Source organism: Mirounga leonina, unplaced genomic scaffold (genome assembly GCF_011800145.1).
Source record: "Mirounga leonina isolate KUSES-001 unplaced genomic scaffold, KU_Mleo_1.0 Mir_154, whole genome shotgun sequence".
Classification (NCBI taxonomy): Eukaryota; Metazoa; Chordata; class Mammalia; order Carnivora; family Phocidae; genus Mirounga; species Mirounga leonina.
This window is the reverse complement of record NW_023270389.1, coordinates 20,700,159-20,720,851: the sequence shown is the minus strand read 5'-3', so window position 1 is coordinate 20,720,851 and position 20,693 is coordinate 20,700,159. Positions and strand designations below refer to the sequence as shown.

The 20,693-nt window shown below is 38.8% G+C and overlaps 1 protein-coding gene across 5 annotated transcripts in view; it reads left to right on the top strand.

Moving 5' to 3' along the window:
• Positions 1-6,545: 6,545 nt before the first annotated feature.
• UCHL5 (ubiquitin C-terminal hydrolase L5) overlaps positions 6,546-20,693 on the top strand; it is an 81,168-nt gene continuing 67,020 nt past the window's right edge. For 2 of the 5 annotated variants that reach the window (XM_035010148.1, XM_035010147.1), the window contains exons 1-3: positions 8,858-10,001; positions 12,429-12,605; positions 13,477-13,588. In XM_035010148.1, the coding sequence (XP_034866039.1) occupies positions 9,900-10,001; positions 12,429-12,605; positions 13,477-13,588 (391 nt within the window). In that variant the 5' untranslated portion in view covers positions 8,858-9,899. Of the gene's footprint in view, positions 6,862-8,857; positions 10,002-12,428; positions 12,606-13,476; positions 13,589-20,693 lie in introns of those variants that run through there. The other 3 variants (XM_035010151.1, XM_035010149.1, XM_035010150.1) reach the window with 3 other exon arrangements.

Genomic DNA, 20,693 nt, shown 5'->3' with positions numbered 1-20,693 from the left:
ATCATAATTTTTTTCTCTGAGAATTATCAGCCTACTGTTCTAACCAAATGTTATTACATTTCCAATGTAAATTTATTTATACTGTATTTTGTGGCATTTATTAATTTTGCTATTTTAAATTTTAAATTGTACAAATTTTAAAGTGTACAAATTTTTATTTCTGCAACTATAGTGAAAATTTTACAGTTTTTTAAAAATTTTTTTTAGTAATCTCTATACCCATTATGGGGCTCAAACTAATGACCCCGAGATCAAGAGTTTCATGCTCTTCAGACTGAGCCAGCCAGGCACCCCCAAAACTATAGTTTCTTAAGTAAATTTAGCATTGAACAAAACAAATTTTCAGCCCTTTGGTGCTTTCATTTGCACAGCGAAGGAGACAATAAATACATATATACCTCTGTACAAAGTCAGTTGGTGATAAATGTCTCAGAGAAAAATTAAGCAGAGTAAAAGTATTATTTTAGATAAGTTGATCAGGAAAGTTCCCTAAGATTAAAGAGGAATTAGATTAGGTTTAAGGGAATTTGATTAGATGCACTCCTATTGCATTGTTCTCTCACACTTTTGTATCAATCATTACATTATAAAGAGAGATTTGGTGGGACACGACGAAACACTATAGCTTTTTTTTTTTGAAACACCACTGAAATTTCTCAGTCTTTAGTTTGAATGAAATAATGTTACTAAATTATGAACTTGAATTTACCTACTCGCTATGTTTCTCTATTAAATTTTGCAAGACACATCTTTTATTCATCTGCATCAATAGTTAAAACTCTCCATACTATTAGGTAAATTTTTAGTCTCAAATATGATTAAATTCACCAGTAAAGTTGAAAACATAGTTTCCCCACTCATTCTCTCTTTCAATTTATAAGAAAAGTAAGAATAAAAATACAAGTTTAACCTCCCTTTGACAAAAAGAAAATAAGACTGGGCAAAACAACTTTAACCTCTCCATAGAGATCGAAAAGAATATTTCAGAATGCAAAGGTTAGGAAACATCTATCACAAAATGCTATTTGTTCAACACCAGATGGCACTCTGAGTTAGTCATAAATTTGTCTAGTGAAAGGCTTACAGACCTTACAGACGTGAGATCTTTAAAAAAGTAATTTGCTCACTCTTCAAAAGAAAATATATTTGCTGGTCTTATTATTCCAAGTCTATTGGCCCAAAGACTTAAGAACACACATTTTATGGATATAGAAATGGTGTAGAAGGAAGGAAATATGCTTGGCAAAAAATAAAAAGCTTTCTAGATAAGTACTTTCGTTAGAACATACTGGATGCTAATTCTTCAGTAAATTCAGGTGATAAACTTACCACATTTTTAAACAGAAGTTCCGGGGCGCCTGGGTGGCTCAGTTGGTTAAGCGACTGCCTTCGGCTCAGGTCATGATCCTGGAGTCCCAGGATCCAGTCCCGCATCGGGCTCCCTGCCCAACAGGGAGTCTGCTTCTCCCTCTGACCCTCCCCCCTCTCATGCTCTCTCTCTCTCTATCTCATTCTCTCTCTCAAATAAATAAAATCTTAAAATAAATAAATAAATAAATAAATAAATAAATAAATAAAATAGAAGTTCCCCTAATCTATGGTATATCTTTCATTTCCATCATAAATACATCCAGGACATACTTACTTCAGGAATATCCTGCTCCCAATTCTTCCGTATAGGTATGTAATACTATCTTGTTTTCCTTCCCCTGGGCTTGGAGCATTTACATATATTTCAACTTGACACTTAAAAATTCTGAATAAATCCTTAAATAATCCTTTCCATTCTTACTATTTTGGCAGATATTCTACCCAACAAAAGTATTTTTTATTCCTTTAATTCTTGAATTCTTGCCTTCTGGGTATAAAATTTCAAGTAACATCAGACACCTCCATTTGTTACTGCTTTTATCCCTTCGTTTCTATAAAAAGACAAGATAGGTCCTTGTGATTTAGAGCACCTGGGTGGCTCAGTTGGTGAAGCAACTGCCTTTGGCTCAGGTCATGATCCTGGAGTCCCTGGATCGAGTCCCGCACCAGGCTCCCTGCTCGGCAGGGAGCCTGCTTCTCCCTCTGACCCTCCCCCCTTCTCATGTGCTCTCTCTCGCTCAAATAAATAAAATCTTAAAAAAAAAAAAAAAAAACAAGATAGGTCCTTGTGATTTAATAAAAAATATATATTTGGGTTTTTAATTTTTTTTTTTAATTTTTAAGGTTTGTTTTTTTTAAGATTTAATTTTTAAGTAATCTCTACACCCATTGTGGAGCTTGAACTCACAAACCCCAGTTCAAGAGCTGCACGCTCCAAGATCTGAGCTAGCCAGGCACGACTATACTTGGTTTTTTGGTCCCTGGCTCCTAAAACCTTTGGTATTTCCTTAGGGATTGAAGAGTGTTGTTATTCATAGCAAGTCTCTTTCCCTGTACCTGTGTTTATGGTAATGAAGTGATTCTTGATGTCCCTTAGTTTCAAGAGAGGGGCTGGCTATGCTTAAGGAACTTTCGGTTCTCCTCCTATCCCCTATCCTTCACGCCTCAGGGGAGGGGAAGGCACTGGTGATTGAGTTCAAGCACCAAGGGCAAATGATTTAATCAATCATGCCTAGCAATGACACTTTGATAGAAACTCCTGAACGACAAGGTTTGGGGGGAGCTTCTGAGTTGGTAAAAAGATTGATTTGCTGGGAGGGTGGTGTACCTGCAGAGAGTGTGGAAGTTCTGCACCTAACCTTGTCTAACCTTGCCCTATGCATCTCTTCCGTTTGCCTGTTCCTGAGTTGTATCCTTCATAATAAAGCTGTAATTGTTAAGGATAGTATTTTCCCAAGTTTAATGAGTTTATCTAGCAAATTACTGAACCTGAGGGTGGGTCATGATAACACCCCAAGTTGTACTTGGCCAGGCAGAAGTGCAGAAATGGGGTCTGGACACGCCGTTTGTGGCGGGTGTCGAAGTCGAGGCAGTCTTGTAGGACTGAGCCCTTAACCTGTGGGGTCTGTACTAACTCCAGGTTGTCTGTGTTAGAATGGAATTGAACTGTAGAACACCCACTTGATACGAGAGCATTGGAAAATTGGTTGTTGTTTGGAAAAGCAAACAGTCCTTCTTAAGCCTTCTTGTGAAATCATAACATTATAATTTTTGTACTTTTGTACTTGTAAAATGAGAAACTCTATAATGATAAAAGGCTTATGATAAATTGCAGTAATTATTTTTTAAAGATTTATTTTAGAGAGGGGGGAGGGGCAGATTCCCCACTGAGCGTGGAGGCCAATGCGGGGCTGGATACCACAACCCATGAGATCATGACCTGAACAGAAACCAAGAGTTGGATGCCCAACTACTGAGCCACCCAGGTGCCCTTCAGTAATGGTTTTAAACTAATGTGATTTTAATTATAGCTGCAGTACATTTGGGAAACAGACATAAGGGAGAGACATTGTTTAGTCCAGAAGAATGCATGGGCACACATAAATTTGTTTTTACCTTTTCAGATGGGGCTATTTAACAGTGATGCCAAAGTAAAAATATGACACGTTTTTATGAATCATGAATTTTATACCTTGTTCAAAAAATTGGATAAGAGTTTTATCTCTTATAGGCAGGACCTTGTCTGTATCGTGTGACCAGTGACTGACATAGTAAAGGATGAATGAAGTAATACAGTAAAACAAAAACAGAAAATGAATATAACACAACATTCACAGAATTTTTAACATACCCAAGACTCTAATGAAATATTAGGCTTTCTCCAGGCTAAGTACTGTCATTGTGATAGGCTAAAAAATGGTCCTTCCCCCAAAATATACAGGTCAAATCCCTGGAACTTGTGAATGTTACCTTATTTGGAAAACTGACTCTGCAGATACAATTTAGTGACGGACCTTGAGATGAGAGCCTCCTGGATTATCCAGGTGTGGACTAAATCTCATCATCAGAGACAGAGGAGAAGGCAATGGGAAGATATGTGCAGAGAGTGAAGTGGTATGGCCACAACTCAAAGAAGCCAAGGATCACCCGAAGCCACCAGAAGGTAGAAGAGGAAGAAAATGAGTTCTCCTTTATAGTAGCTTCTAGAAGGAACACGGCCCTGCCAGATTTTGGATTTCTAGTTTCCAGAACTGTGAGAAAATAAATTTCTGTTCTTTCAAATCTGTGGTAATTTGTTATAGCAGCCTTAGGATACAATAGCTAACCCTTTAGGGTTCACAATCATGCTCTTTTTAGAAAAGTTTCTTTGAGGGAGAATTTATGAAGGTTCCCATGTGGCTAAGGTCCACAGGTTGGACCCAGTATAGAGGACCTCCCATAAGGGCCATTTCAAGTAAAAGATTTCATAATTTACTGATCTTAAAAGTGTTTAAAAAAAAAAAAAGAAAAAGAAACAACAGGTCCAAAATGGAGTCACTTGTGCTAAATAAGCCCCTGTCACCAAACCGAGATTTAATACCTAAACTAATTGCAGTTTCAGCCTTTCCCAGGAATATAATCTTAATAGGTTGGTTGGGAATTTCCTGGTGAGAACTAGTGAGGTAATCTGTTTGATAGACCTCTTTCTTCCCGAAAGATAGGTGACATTGCCTGAAATAATCCTTTCATTTGTTTATGATGTCCTTGTCCCACCTCCTCTCTGCCTTTTAAAGCCTTCCATTTGTACAGCATCTTAGAGCTCCTTTCTATTTGGAGATGCTGCCCAATTTATGAATCATTGAATAAAGCCAGTTAGAGCTTCAAATTTACTCAGCTGGATTTTGTTTTTTAAAAGTAGCTTTCAACCCTAGGCAGGGGATAAACCTGTTTTGAGGTTAAAAAAAAAAAAAAAAGTATGAGCTTTACTTGACAATTTAAGCAATAAAAAAACAAGTTGAAAGAATATCTAAAGATACGTCAATTTTTTTTTAAAGATTTTATGCATTTATCTGACAGAGAGCACAAGCAGGGGGATCAGCAGGCAGAGGGAGAGGGAGAGGGAGAAGCAGTCTCCCCTCTGAGCAGAGAGTCTGACGCGGGGCTCGATCCCAGGACCCTGGGACCATGATCCGGCCCAGGGCAGACGCCCAACCGGCTGAGCCACCCAGGCACCCCGAGATATGTCAATGCTTTTAATTGATATCATGTTCAGTCATGAAAAAAAAAAGTACAGAACTCATAAGGCTGTATCTAATCGTTTATTCTTGATGTACCTATACTGGCCACCCCCCATTATGTTCACACCATACACTTGAGTGAACAGCCAGCAGGCATACTTGTTAATGTACTATTATGGACATCAAAATCATGACCAAGAATCAGCACTTCTGTAGCTACCCAATGAAGCCCAAATAAACTGAAGGTTATGAATATATTATGCTTAATTCAGACATAACACTTTCGTTTGAAGTACGTTCTTTGGGGAATCCCTTTTAAAAAACCTGTCCAGTGAATTCTGTGCTTAACATAGCCCTGTACTGTATGAAAATTAAATTGTGACATGATTGTTTCACTTCATAATGGCCTTTAATTTGTAAAACTTTACAACAACAAGGTAAAATTTTATTTCAAAACGAAAATAACAGAGTAAATTTCCTAAACAGCTATCTTTGATTCAAAACAAAACAAAACCCCGCAACACTACAGAAAACATCTCTTAAATTTTAAAGTTAATTTTGAATTTATGAAGAATGCCTTCACACCTTTTAGGGCATTTGTTTTTGCAACTAACTTTCAAACTTTTATGAAGTAATGAAACAACTCACTTGAAAATAGGAAAAAAAAAAAACCCGTCAGAAACAGACGTTCTAACTTTGTGATTTGGTAACACGAATCTTAAACTTATGTAGTTGAATATGAAGGACCATATTCAACTAGATTGTTGAACCATATTCACCTGGGTTGTTCTAATAATTGTTTAGAATTTTAAAAATACCCTATTTGCCCTTTGACCTTAACAAATAGATTTCAACGTCCTCAGTAAATAAAGACCTACCCCCCTCAAATAGTGACGCACAAAGGGCTATCATTACTACGGGTGGCACAGCGTTGTCCTTAGCACTCAGCTATTTCCACAGCCATGGCAAAAACCCTCTGGGCTAGTTCAAGTTTTATTTTCTAATTTCACTTTTATTTATAAACACAGATTTTGTTTTCCCTGGAATGAATGTTCTACGTTGGATTGCTTTTTTCTTTCAATTCTGGGTGTAAACTCTAACAGCCCCACGATTTATATGGCTTCTGGATCAGCAGCCTAATTTTAAGATGACATAGTTGGGCTCTTACTTCACCGACAGAAACACCTGTCTGACCGGAAGTTGTGATGGCGCTACCATCTTCATGTAAACGTCCCAGGCACCTCGAGTCTTTCTTTCGGACATCTTTTCCTCTCCGTTTCGCCAGAGTGTTGGCCACAGTCCCCACGCGCTGCTTCCACGGGCCTGTGGGCCTTTAGGAGCGTCCCTAACCCCTGAAGAAGCAGGTGCAGGGCTGGGCCGAGCCCTCGAAGCCAGCCGGGGAGGCGTCGACGTCGGCGTCGGCGTCGGCGGGACCGCAGCTTAACCGCGCGCGCGCCGCACTCTCCCCGACTCCGCCCTGGGACCGCCGGGCGCCGGGCCGCCCGCCTTGGGAGGACTCGCGCGGCCGCGCCGAGGAGACCGGCGGCGGCTCGGGCAGCCCGGCGGGGCGCGGAGAGGCGGGCCAGGTCGGCTGGGGGCCGGGCGTGCGGAGGCGGGCTCTCCCGGCCGCGGTCGCCGCCCTCTCCGATCGCCGCAGCCCCGGCGCCCGGACCGTGTCTTGGCGCCGCGCGGCGCTGCTGGCGACGCGGCTGGTTCGGAGCGGGGGCAGTTCGGCGGGCCGGCTCGGCGGGGCGGCAGGAGCTGCGGCCTCTGGGTACGGGGTGCGGCGGGCAGGACACGGGGGTGGGGGTCGGCGTGGCGCGGAGGCCTCGCAGGGCTGTGGGCGGAGCGGTGGGCGCGGGCGCCTCTTTCCCCGGCGCCGGGTGGGCCCCGGGTCCAGTCAGCGGAGGGCCCTCGGAGGGCGGCGGAGCTCAGGAGGGGTGGCGGGGCGGTGAATGACGCCCTAAGCGGCTGTGCCTGCTCACGGATCCTGTGACTCTTACGTCGAAAATACCCGAGTCGTGGTACTGGGGAGGCTTGGACCACCCCCCCCCCCGCCCCGCCTAATAAATTGGGATTTCAGATAAACAGCGATTAGTTTTCGGCCTTAGTGTATCTCAGCTATTGCACGGATTATACTTAGACTAAACGGTTACTCGCTTTTTATTTTTTTAAAGATCTTATTTATTTATTTGACAGAGAGGGACACAGCGAGAGCAGGAACACAAGCAGGGGGAGTGGGAGAGGGAGAAGCAGGCTTCCCGCTGAGCAGGGAGCCTGATGCGGGGCTCGATCCCAGGACCCTGGGATCCTGACCTGAGCCGAAGGCAGACGCTTAACGACTGAGCCACCCAGGCGCCCCGGTTACTCGCTTTTTATGTGAAGTTCTAATGTAATCGAGCGTTCTGCATTTTTATTTACTAAACCTGGCAACCCTACCGCAGGAAGTGAAGGGGACGCTTCCTACTAAATGGCCCAGTCTTTGAGGATGGGGACTGTGACTACTCATGTAGATGTCGCCTCTGGCTAGACCGAGGATTGCTTTCCCTGTGCTTCCCCGCTTCCAGTACCAGGCCTGCGGCGGAGGACCCACTGCCGGGGCTGATGCTGTGCCGCCCTCGGGCCCGGGCCTGTGCTCCACGGTGGTTCTGCCAGTTCGAATGTCTGTGCCTGCCCCTGTGCGTCCATCCCTCTGGCTTGGAGTCTCTTCCTTCCTACTTGGTTTGGTAACTCTGATCAGTTCTGCCAGACTGTAGGAACTGTTAATTATCTTTCTGTTCTAAGCTGGTGACCCACTCAGGAAGGTGCTGACCACGTGGTGTTACCTATTAGACTGACAGGTCCTTGAGCCCCTGATGTGTTTTTCCAATGATGTGTATCCCTGGGGCATTGAGCATTTCGCCTACTTAGTATATGGGAGGCGCTCCATAAATCTGGCATGGCTGATGGGTACATCAGTGTTGAAGTGAAACGTTTCTTGTGCGCTTCTCTGTTGATGTCTCTTTCCTTACTAGGTAATAACTTTTGCCAAGCTCAACCAGAATTGAAGGAGAAAGGTGCTTTCCAGAAACTTTCTTTTATTTGGGAGGGTAGGGGGTGATATTTCAGATGCACCTCCTACCTCCTCTCACTGCCCAAGATAACTTGGGGTGAAGGTTCTACTGGAACTCCTGCTTCAGTAGTAAATATTGTGGTAGATGGTTTGGGGATGATGGTTAGATGTTGGACCAGAGATGAAAAGGACTTGTTTTCTTAGTTGATAAACCAAATAGGCTGCTGATTTATTACACCAAAACAAGTTCTTGGGTCCAGGCCATGCCGATTAACATTTTTGTTTGTTTGTTTGTTTGTTTACGCTCCAGGAACTCAGTCTGCTTTTTTTCTTAACACACAGCCTCTGCCCTCCACCTAAGTTGGTTGCAGTCTCCCTGGCATACTACTCCTAACCCCTTCCTAAGTACACAGGCCCTTTTTGTTTTAAAGATTTCCTTACCGACTATTGGGAAGTAAGGAATAATAGATTGTAAACATTGGGGAGTTCTAATGTTATAATGTTCCCTTGGAGTAGTTCCTGCCTCTAACTCTTTGTAATTACTGAAGGTGATGTTTGTTACAGCATCCTTATTCTAAGTGTGTGGGCATGGCTGTGTAGATCAGCCACTCATCATCCAAGGATAAAATGTAAAAAATCCATTTAATTTTTTTTTTTTTAAGTAAGTTCTACACCCAATGTGGGGCTCAAATTCATAGCCCCGAGATCAAGAGTCACATGCTCTACCAACTATGCCAGCTAGGTGCCCCCAACATTTAAATTTTAAAGGCACTCAAAATGAATGAATGAAGTGTTTGCAAGGAGAAGTTTTTCTATCAATACTTGAATTTGGAACATAATCATAAGGTGACTATTTTTGGAAATATTTGAAACTTCAGTTCTTTATCTTAAGATATTCTCTTAATCTTTAGATATTCAAGAAATTCTCTTTTGAAGCCTATATTATTCTGATTCTTTTCTAAGATTTGTAATTTTGCTCTAACTAGTTTGCATCAGGATGTTGTATACGGTTTGGACAATGCAATAGGACCTGGCTGATCAAGAAAGATAAAGTGGATGGGGAAAAGCTCTAGGGGTAGGCAGAGAGATTCGATGATATAAAACTGGTCAATATTTTAGTGAATATATTCCTGTTACAATAAATGCCTCCTTTTACAAGCTCCCAACAGCTGGGTTTTAGATAATACATACCTAGAGGGTCCCTGTAATCAGGAAATGATACTAATAGTGTTACATGTTATTGAACATTTACTGTGATCAAGGCACTGTTTTGCTTTCTATCAATTCATTTAATCTTCATAAAACCCTTTGAGGTGGGTGTGACTATTATTCCTACCTTACGGATTGGGAAACTTAGAGCTATGAATGTTGTGGTTGAAATACCTTAGTTTCCTTAAAATCTTTGAATTTTTGTAGGTTCTCTGTGTCACAGCATGTTCATGGAGATTTGGCATATTTTAATACGAAAATGGAAACTTTTTTTAAACTAATGGTCAGGTTAAGGTCAATCATTAGGACAGTCTATTTGAAATTTGGTGTTCGGAAATAAGAGTGTGCCAGGCTTTAAACACAGTAAATGTAGTTTTACCAAATAATTAAGGACATTGGGAGGCTAGAGAAGCATACAGTCCCTTTTGGTTATTTTTGTACTAATAATAAGTAAAACTTTTTTCTATTTCATAGATTTGTATATATATTTGCATATCAGGTTTTCTTCAAATGGATCTCATTTGCTATATTATCATTAATGACTATTTTTAATGTTTAAAGCTGCACTGCCTTTTAAAATTCTTTTTAGGATGGGGAACAACACATCATCATCTTTGGGGAAGTCAGCAACTGTTCCTGTGAATCAGATTCAAGTGAGTGATGTGGGAGACATAGGAGAAACCTTTCTTCTGTAGAAAAAGAACTGTGTTTTACACATTTAATATGTTTGCTCATTATCCAGCCTGACGTAGTTCAGCAAATGAATTACTAAATGTATACTTTAAAATCTGCTATCAAAATAATCCATGTGACAGAAAAGTTCTAGATCATATTGGCAGTGAGAATTTATGAGATTTATTATTAACGGAGTCTTTACTCCCTCTAAGTTGGGTCTGTGAGTTTAGCTCTTCCTTTCCCTCAGACCTACCTCAGGTATCCTGTTGATACCAGTCAAGCTGCTCTTAGTCAGGGATACTGTTTGATTTTGGCCTGGGAAGCTGCTTAACAGCTTTCTCCCCTAACACAGAACTTAGTATGCTGTAGTTACTCTATAAATGATCCTCTCAGGGACACCCATGTGCTGCTGGGTACTGTTTTCCTCTCTTTCACTGCAAAACCCAGTTCATTCTGCCTCAGAAAAACTTCTCTCGTATGTTTTTCTTCCCTTGCGGTCTACAAGACATACTCATGTTTTCCTTTCTCTGTTCTTCACCACCAACCACCACCACATATATAACATTTCTGCCTTTAATTTATTTGGCTAAGAAAGTATTCACTCACAGCTGATGAATGTAACAGCAATGCTAGAAACCTGTTGTGAGGGAATTCCTTTTTAAAACAAGAATACAAAATGATGAAAATTTAGCAAGGTTGAGCTCGAGAGAAGGTGACATGGATTGTTCGAGACACTCTGGCACTGTCATCTTGAGTTTCAACTCACTTTGGAATCTCTTCATCAGTGTTTTTACTGCATATCAGCACCCAGGATGCTCAGCTCTCTCTACACGATGGTCTCAGTGTGCCTATAACCTGAGGTGGCATGGTGGAGGAGAGAGCACTGGCTTTGGTGTTGGGACAGGTTGGGTTAAATCCTAGTGTGGTGAACTTCTTAGCCTCATTTTTCTCATCTATAAAATGGATTCATGCATACATCTCTGGTATGGCTGGCTTTCTCCGAGACAGACTTCTATACTGAATATTATGAGTAGAAGAGAAAGCATAAAAACAGACCAACTTGCAGAGAGCTAGACTGTGCCTTAAAACCCTTCTGACACCCAAGGATGGATGTAACTTTAGAATTACTTTGCCTGGGTACTCTACTTTCTGATTTTTGGCTTTCATCTTGAAGGTGTTGCTTATGACCCACATAAGAACAACTTAGATGCTTGGGTGCTACTTATCTATTCAGAATCTCTTGAAGGACCTGGACATTCATATATTTAGAAACAAAAAAGAAAACAAATTTTACAAGCAATGCAGATGCATAGCAAAATCTCATAGTCTTTGTGATAAAGGCCTGGAGAGTAGTTTCCAAACCGGGTTGATACTAGAATAATCTGGGAAGTTAAAAAAACAAAACAAAACAGTTTCTGACTTCTGCCTGAAACCAACCCCCCCCTTTTTTTTTAAAGATTTTATTTGTTTATTTGAGACACAGAGATACAGCGAGAGAGGGAACACAAGCAGGGGGAATGGGAGAGGGAGAAGCAGGCTTCCCACTGAGCAGGGAGCCCGACGTAGGGCTCGATCCGAGGACCCTGAGACCATGACCCGAGCCGAAGGCAGACGCTTAACGACTGAGCCACCCAGGTGCCCTGCCTGAAATCCTTTGAATCAGCATTTCGTAGTAGCTTTTCCAGGAACAACAATATAAGAATGCCTTAGCAATACTGTCATGACAATGACAGTTTTTTAAACTATAAAGATATATAGGAAGGAGTGGAAGTTGAGGGGGTAAGCTGTTGTTTATACCTGGATCAATGGAAGCCATACATGTTAAACAAATCATGTATCAGTCCTCACCATTAAAAGTTAAGGAAGGTAAGGAGTTAACTCCTAAACACCTACTGAGTATTTAAGAGGCAATGTAACAGAGTTTAAGTGCCTGGACTGTAGAATCAGACTTGCCTGGGCTCAAATCTCAGCTTTCCAGTTCTTATTAGGACTATGAGTAAGTCACTTATCTTCTTATGTGCCTCACTTTCCCCATTTGTAGAGTAGAGATAATAATAAGACTTATCTCAGGATTATAGTGAGGTTTACATGAGCTAGTAAAGGTCAGATGTTAAGAATTGCATCTGGCACACAGAGATGTTTGCTGTATATGAATTGGCTGTGATTATTGTTATCACTTCATGCCAACTTTGCATCTGTTATATCCTTTTTTCCTAAAAACATCCCTTTTAAATGAGTAATAATATTCTTAATCTGCAAATGAGAAAATAGATGATGGAGACTTAGTTTGAACACTGAATCATGAGACTCCAGAATCCATCCCGTTTCCACTATAATAATGGTTTCTTTCCAGAAGGTAATGTCTAGAATTAAAAAAAATTGTTTGTTTGTTTGTTTGACTTCAGGAAACAATTTCTGATAATTGTGTGGTGATTTTCTCAAAAACATCTTGTTCTTACTGTGCAATGGCAAAAAAACTTTTCCATGACATAAATGTTAAGTATAAAGTGGTGGAATTGGACATGCTTGAATATGGAAGTCAATTTCAAGATGCTCTCTACAAAATGACTGGTGAAAAAACTGTAAGTGTATCCTCTATGGTGCTTTTCCTCCAGTAGGTGGTACCTGGGTCACCTAGAGCCTAGACGCTTATGTAAAGTGAGCCAGGCATTCTCTCTGTCTCCTGAGAGATAGAGACTCTGAGAATCCTTTTTGGATAAAGAAATGGCAGATCTGGGAACAAGATTCAGAGACTGGGAAACAGCCGAATTCATTCATTTTATTTTTATTCTTGCCATATGTGCGTGCGTGCGTGTATGTGTGTGTGTTTTGACTAGGAGAGTGGGGTGATGGTGTTGTCATGAGTGCTTGTCTGTGAATCTTTAAGATCCTCCTGGAGCTCTTCTCAAGGTGAAATCCTTCCTCCCTTTACTTGAACAGTACAGACCATGGGTCAGTCTTCAGTTACTGTGCTAATAGGAGTGCTTTAGTTCTTCATATTTTTAGATTCATGAAATTTGTCCAACCATATGCATTTTTTCAGTGAAATGCATTATCGGGAAAATATATAATGTTGCCATTTTCCTTCTTGTTTTAATGTGCATGGAAGATGTTTATAAACAATAATTACAGACTGTATTCTTTTACCTTTTATATGCCATAGCAATTAGAAGGAAAGGCTTGAGTGTCAGATTGCCCTGGATTTAAATCCTACCTCTGTCATTTGCTATCATTGTGATTTTGGACAAGTCCCTGTGCCTCATTTCCCTCCAAAATAAGGCTAAAATTAGTACCTACCTCAAGGGTTGTAAAGATTTAAGTACTTTGTGGAAGAGCTTAGTCTGGTGCCTGGCCCATAAAAGTACCCAGAGTATGAGCATCTATGACTATTATGTGAAAGGTCTTAATACTTATGACAATAGAGTGACAGCTAATCTTTTGTTTATCCAACAGGTACCAAGAATATTTATCAATGGAACTTTTATTGGAGGTGCAACTGACACTCATAGGCTTCACAAAGAAGGGAAATTGCTTCCACTAGTTCATCAGTGTTACTTAAAAAAAAGTAAGAGGAAAGAATTTTAGTTATGTAGGTGCTCATAACCTTGCTGGTAAAATGTCAGTGATTTAAAGTGATAATGCCTGATAATGCCTTTTAAATGTTTGAGGATGTTTTAAATATGTAAATTATCTTCCTGAAAAAGTTGTAAAACTAATAATAAATTGCTGTGGAAATCTCTTCTTCCTACTTGCCAATTCTTGACCAAAGGAGATGATATTTAAAACTACAGGAGTGAAATTGTATCAAAAGATAAGGAAAGAATGTTTTATTAATAATTCATATATGAATTTCACAGCCAAGAGCTAGAAGGTAAGCACTTGGGATTATTTATTCTGTGTAATATTCAGAAGGAGTTGACTCCTTACTTTTTATGGCTTTCAGTGGTGAGGACTGATTTGTGATTTCTCTTTAAAATGGAAGGTTCTCCCATATGTAGCTGTCAACTCAGTAGGGATATCCTTGTACTGTATTGTGACAAATCTTCACACTTTGTACTTCTAGAGTAAGAGAAGTATATTAAATTTGTAGGATGGAATGAAATTTATTTCAGAGAAACCAAATTACTCCTTTAATGTCTTAGTAGTTCCAGAGAATGGAACTGTACGTAAGGGGCAGAAATTAAAAGGAGAAGATTTCAGCATTGTATGAAGATGAACTTTTGAAATAGTTCAGAAATGTACTTGAATTTTATTGTGAGGTGGAAAGTTCTGCTTTCCAAAATGTGTCGAAAGGCTGTTGGAAACATTCCATAAGAGATCCAAGTATTGGGTGGGAGGTTAGACTGTCCTTAAAGTAATTTCTGATGTAGATATTCTTCAATTCTTTGACTGATTCAAACTGATTTTATCTCAGATAAACTTAGCAAACAAGATTTAGTCTATAGGAAGTCTTATTTTAGAGTAATTAAAAATAGGGGTGCCTGGGTGTCTCAGTTGGTTAAGCGTCTGCCTTCAGCTCAGGTCATGATCCCGGGGTCCTGGGATCGAGTCCTGCATTGGGCTCCCTGCTCAGTAGGGGGCCTGCTTCTCCCTCGTCCTCTGCTGCTCCCCCTGCTTGTGCTGTCTCACTCTCTGTCAAATAAATAAATAAAATCTTAAAAAAAATAGAATAATTAAAAATATTTTGGATACTTGATTAATCACATCCCTATCTCAAACTTCTTATCAACAAGAATTTTTTAAGTGCACTTCCTAGGAAGCATTTTCCTAGCTGATCCCACAGAGTCACAGATGCTAGTTACAGAAAACTTCCTCAAAGGTGGGAGGACAGTGCATTTTAAGTGAATTGCTTCTGCTTTCTGGTCAAGATGGACCAAGGAATTGGGGACAGTTCTGCAGGAGACAGCTGGTGGCTTTTTTGGCCATATGCCATCAATGATGCTTCATACATGAATTTATTAAACTGCCATTAGGAGACCTTGGCAAAGCAAGAATTTGAATTATTTCATTCTCTTGTGGTAAATTAGAACACTGGAATGGAACAGAATGGCATGTCCTTTAGTCCTTTATTTTGCATTGTGCCAATGAGAAATTTTAGATGCTTGCTATGTTATCTCTTCCATCTGGATGTTCCTCCTATGTCCTTTTATAATGAACTTGTAATCTAGTAAGTAAAATGTTTCTCTGAGTTCTGTGAGCCATTCTAGCGAATCAGTCATTGCAGGGTCCTTGGAACCCTTAATCTATAGCTGATCAGTCAGAATAACAGGTGACAACCTGGATTCCAGATTGGTGCCTGAAGCAGGGTTTGAGGGGCAGTCTTGTAGGACTGACCAGCTGCCCTGACATGCCCATCCCAGATAACCAATACTTACTTAGTTTTAACTAAAAGGAGCTAGTTACAAAGCCTAGGGTTAAAGGGGGAGGGATTTGGATAGGGACTAAACAAACCACTAAATCCTCAGTGAAAGAAAATCATCCCTAGTACTTAAACAGTGATTAATACCTATCAAGACAGAAAAGTGTTCAAAACACAAATCACACTTAACTGGGTGTGACCAGTAGGTAGGTGAATCTCTTGAACGATAAATTCCTTTTTATAAAATACGGATACCATCTTCCTTAGCATTTATTTTGGGAAATGGAAATAATGTACATTATCAAACCGCATGGTGCTTAGTATAGACAGTAGACTTTTCAATATGTAATGGCTGTTATAATCACAATGACTCAGAAGTATGTATGGTCTTCTTGTGGACCCATCAGCATTTTCCAGCGTCCTAGTTAAGATTTTAGGGGGGGTAGATTTCCATTTCTTCTCTCTTCCCATGTCTTAGCTTGGGCTGTTACAGCAAATTACCATAGACTGGATGGTTGAGACAAGAAATATCTATTTCTCAAATTTTTGGAGGCTGGGAAGGCCAAGATCAGGGTGCCTGCTAATTTGGTTTTTGGTGTGGGCCCGCTTCCTGGTTTGCAGTTGGCCATCTTCTGTGTCTCCACGTGGCAGCAGAGAGAGAAAGCAAGCTCTCTTGTCTCTTCTTACAAAGGCACTAAACCATCACGGGGGCTCCACCCTCATGACCTAATTACCTTCCTAAGGGCCCCATCATCAAATACCATCACACTAGAAATCAGGGTTTAACATACAAACTTTGGGGAGACATTTACTCCGGAACACTGTATCTTACAGCTTGATAAAAGTATAATACAGATCTGGGGCGCCTGGGTGGCTCAGTCGTTAAGTGTCTGCCTTCCGCTCAGGTCATGATCCCAGGATCCTGGGATCGAGCCCCACGTCAGGCTCCCTGCTCCGTGGGAGGCCTGCTTCTCCCTCTCCCACTCCCCCTGCTTGTGTTCCCTCTCTCGCTGTGTCTCTGTCAAATAAATACATAAAATCTTAAAAAAAAAAAAAAAGTATAATACAGATCTAAGGCAAAACTAGGTATAAGTTGTCTCAGCAGCTGTTTTTCTAGAACCAAAGGCTAGAAAGACGAGAATGGTGATGTTTAAGAAAAGGTAGTTACTTTTTTCAGTCTATTTAATTTTTAATGTTGAGATTTGGAAGATAAGCTGTTTACTGTAGCCTACTAATATTAAAAAATGGATCGTTTCTCATTTTATCACTAATCATTTTATCCTTGAATTGCCAAAATATCTAATAGGGAAGCTAAAAAGCTGTTGAGAAAAAAATTGGTCTTTTGTCTAAATGATTCTGGATTGTTTACTAATATTATTAAAAATACTATTTGAATAGTTTTAAAGTCACATCTTCTTGGTAAGATTTAATAGTTAAATTTTTTTTAAACTTTTTAAAAAAATTTGAGAGACAGAGTAAGCGGAGGGAGGGGCAGGAGAGAGAATCCTGAAGCAGACTCCCTATTGAGCAGGGAGGCCAGCGTGGGGCTCCATCCGAGGACCCTGAGATCATGACCTGAGCGGAAATCAAGAGTGGGCCGCTTAACCAACTGAGCCACCCAGGCACCCCCTATTGTTAAACATTTTTTAAGTCTAGTTTTCTTCATCCATGAAGAAATGCATAATTTATGATCTTACTTTCTCTATACAACTGCTGTCATCTTTAAATAGAGAACTGTAAAATCAACCAGATGTTCAAAGTTTTGGTAGGTGTATTCTGATGTAACTTGCGTTTACTCTTTTGTATAACCTATATGCTCAGATCTTAGAAGTTTTCATAAGTTTTATGGAAATTCAGAGAGAAAAGAGAAATGTCTGCATTGGCACTAAAGCTTTTTGTTTACATAATTGATTTTTGGTGTTAACATCACTTCCCAAAGGTAACTTTTGAGTAATTTCTTCACAAAAGGATCCTGTTATAAAACTCTTTGAGAATGTGCATTTTGGTTAAATCCAGAAATCCACTGGGGAAGATTCCTCAACCATATGTATTTTTTTTTTTTTAAAGATTTTATTTATTTGACAGAGAAAGACACAGCGAGAGAGGGAACACAAGCAGGGGGAATGGGAGAGGGAGAAGCAGGCTTCCCGCTGAGCAGGGGGCCCGATGCAGGGCTCGATCCCAGGACCCTGGGACCATGACCTGAGCCGAAGGCAGATGCTTAACGACTGAACCACCCAGGTGCCCCACATGTATTTTAAATATATATAATTAGAAGGCATTATAAGGCTAATGTTAATTATCAAACTGATTTCATCTTATTGAAATATTAGATTACTAAGAGCCTTAGATTTTATAAGGCATATTATAACCTTAAAATTCTTATTTCTTTAAAGAAACGAAGACCATTATTTGATGTGCATAGAGTTTATTTGGTGTATCTATCAATTACTACAATAATATAATTGACCAGAAGCAGTTCCCATAATGTGCATCTGCACCCCATGTCTACAGTGATGTATTCAGTATGGTATTTTGCGAGGCTAGAAAAGGAGAGAAAGTCAAGATTTCACAGTATCGGTGAAAACTTTTATCATGAAATAAACTTAATTCATTAGTATTTCATCCATTTTCTACCAGAAAACATCAAAATTACATTATTAGGTATATTATTTACAGTGAAAACATGGAAGACTCAACAAAGCATCAGTAAGTTTATGAACAGACCTAAGAACCGCCCCCCCCCCCCTTTCAGGGTCCCTTCCTTTGAAGTGAAACTTGTATAAATAAAACTTTGTATCCTTAAGCACCAGCTTGACAATTTAAAGTTTCCTTTCAGTTTTATAAAATATTCCTGCTTTGAAAGGCAATGTGAATGTAATTAAACAAATGACTGGCCTGGTTACTTTTTATTGCAACAATCACAATGTTTTACAACTATATTCACTTCTTTGAATGAATTTGCTTATAGGTTTGAAACAAAGTATTTGCCTTTTGTCTTGAAAAATTCCCTCAAAAAAAGTAATCATTTTTGAAACTGTACAACTGTGTTTTTCATTCATAGTGTTTAAATATGCAGCTTGGTCCTTGGAGATTATATTACACAAAGTCCAGCTTCTTGGATAATTTGTTATACCAAATAATAAAAAAACCTTAAACTACCACAAAATATTACTGATGTTAACAGTCATGTATGTAGAATGTTATCAGTGTACCCAGATTATCCTGTTAATAGGTGCTTAAACTACTAATGTACTATCAGGTTTTAAAACTTAACAGTTAAATCTCCATTATGTAAAAATGAAAGCTCTAAAAGACCCTTTGAGTTCTGTACTTCAGAAACACTAACACTATTAAGGCATTACTTAATGAACAGACCCTATGGAAAATAACTAGTATGCCTGTTGGAGAGTTAGTCATATTTTAAGGCAGTCAGAAAATTCATTTTTTTCACTTTAAGGCTCTTGCATACTTACATTTTATTCTATGCAGGCATTATTCTATGTAATTTAAATATTCAGTAAGTGGTCAATTATGGAAATCAAAGCCTTTATATAAAACAAATGAACAGTTTTTTAGAACTGGATTATAACACCTCTCCCCTAACCAACTTTTTTAAAAAGATGATTTCATATAATCTCATCCCTTTCGAGAACTTCATTATCAGAAGCTGACATAAAGGAAGAAAATATAACTCAAATGCATTACAGAAATGTTGTCTACTCACACCAAACCACATTATATATAGTCCATATTTAAAATAATAGTGCAACAAAAACATTTCTTGATTACTATTCATTAGTTGTATAATATTTTAAACTTAATTTGGCTGTATATGGATTCTAAAGTTTACACTGCAAATAAAGCCTAGTAAGTATTTAAATGAAAGTTTCAATACTCTATCGATTGTATGTGGTAATGATATATAAAATAGCAAGGCTTTACCTCATTTACTACCCTCAACAATCCAAGTGTTCATTAAGTGAAAATGTAGCTTACTGTTTCTTTTGTTCAGTTTTCTGATAACTTCTAAAAGTACAGAAATCCAAATATATTTTAAAATTCAGTATGACTTATGTTCATAAAATTAATATGACACATGGTCGTGCTAAATTAAAAAAAAGCAAAGGGAAAAATCTCTTTAGGCTCAGAAACAGCTTTTGTATATTTTCATTGTATTTATAAAATTCATAATCATTGAAAATAATCACCTTAATTTCAGTAATAGAATTTGCAATGCAACTCCTCTACTTTGTCTCTACCAATTTCTAATATAATTTGATACTTTCATGGTTTAGGAAAATGTGTTATTTATTATAATTTCATTCAAACAGTATGCTTAACTACATGAAAAAATATTGCCATAGAATTTTAAAATTAACTTCATAATTTTTTAAAAGCAAATAAAAAACTTATCAATTAAAAAAATGTTAAATGTGAATACAAGTTATTTACAAGATCCTGTACACCACAAACGATGTATATATAAGCTCAGTGAAGTACTTAGTAGATGAAAGATTTGAAAGTGGTTTTTATATGGAAATATGAGCATGATGTGCTATTTTCTGAGTATTCAGTTAATTATTTTTCTAAGAGTGCTTTTTCTAAGAGCAAAGTAGATCTAGAATTGCAAACAAAGGCTGAATAATCTTACTTAAGGGCCACAAAATTTTTGCAACCATCTAACGTAAAAAGTATACAATGTAATTTGATTTGGGAAGAAAATATATTAATCCAATTATTGTTCCAAGAGACCTGCCCATTATTAGTTTGAAAAAATATGATCTTAAATCTGTATGGAACAAATGGAAATCTGCAAAGAAATTCATCCCAACCCTAAATATGGGTGATTTTCCTGTCATTCATTTTATTACTGAGGTAAGAGCAGGACTAGAAACAGAAGACAAAAATGTCAGAATAAAGTAATTTTAAGGAAAAAAAAAACATATAATCTTCCAACAAATAAGATTAGGAAGCAGATAATAGGGAAATGCTAAATAAAATCTGTACAGTAAATATAACTAAATTCATACCTTTTTTTCTAATTCTTTCTTGTGCATGTTTATATTGAGGCTATGGAGCATCTCTCTAAAGGGGACCTTGCCTTAACAAATCACCCCAAACTTGTGGCATAGAAGACTAGAATTTTTCAATTTTGATAACTTACTCTAAGGGCACCACTTTTCAAGAAAGTTTTATTTGTGGGTATGTAACCTTTAGGTTAAATTAGGCTAAGTCCAGTAAGTGATCACAATGATTTCCTTTCACTTATTGTTTAGATGTGCTTTTGAAATGTTTTTCACTTAACTGT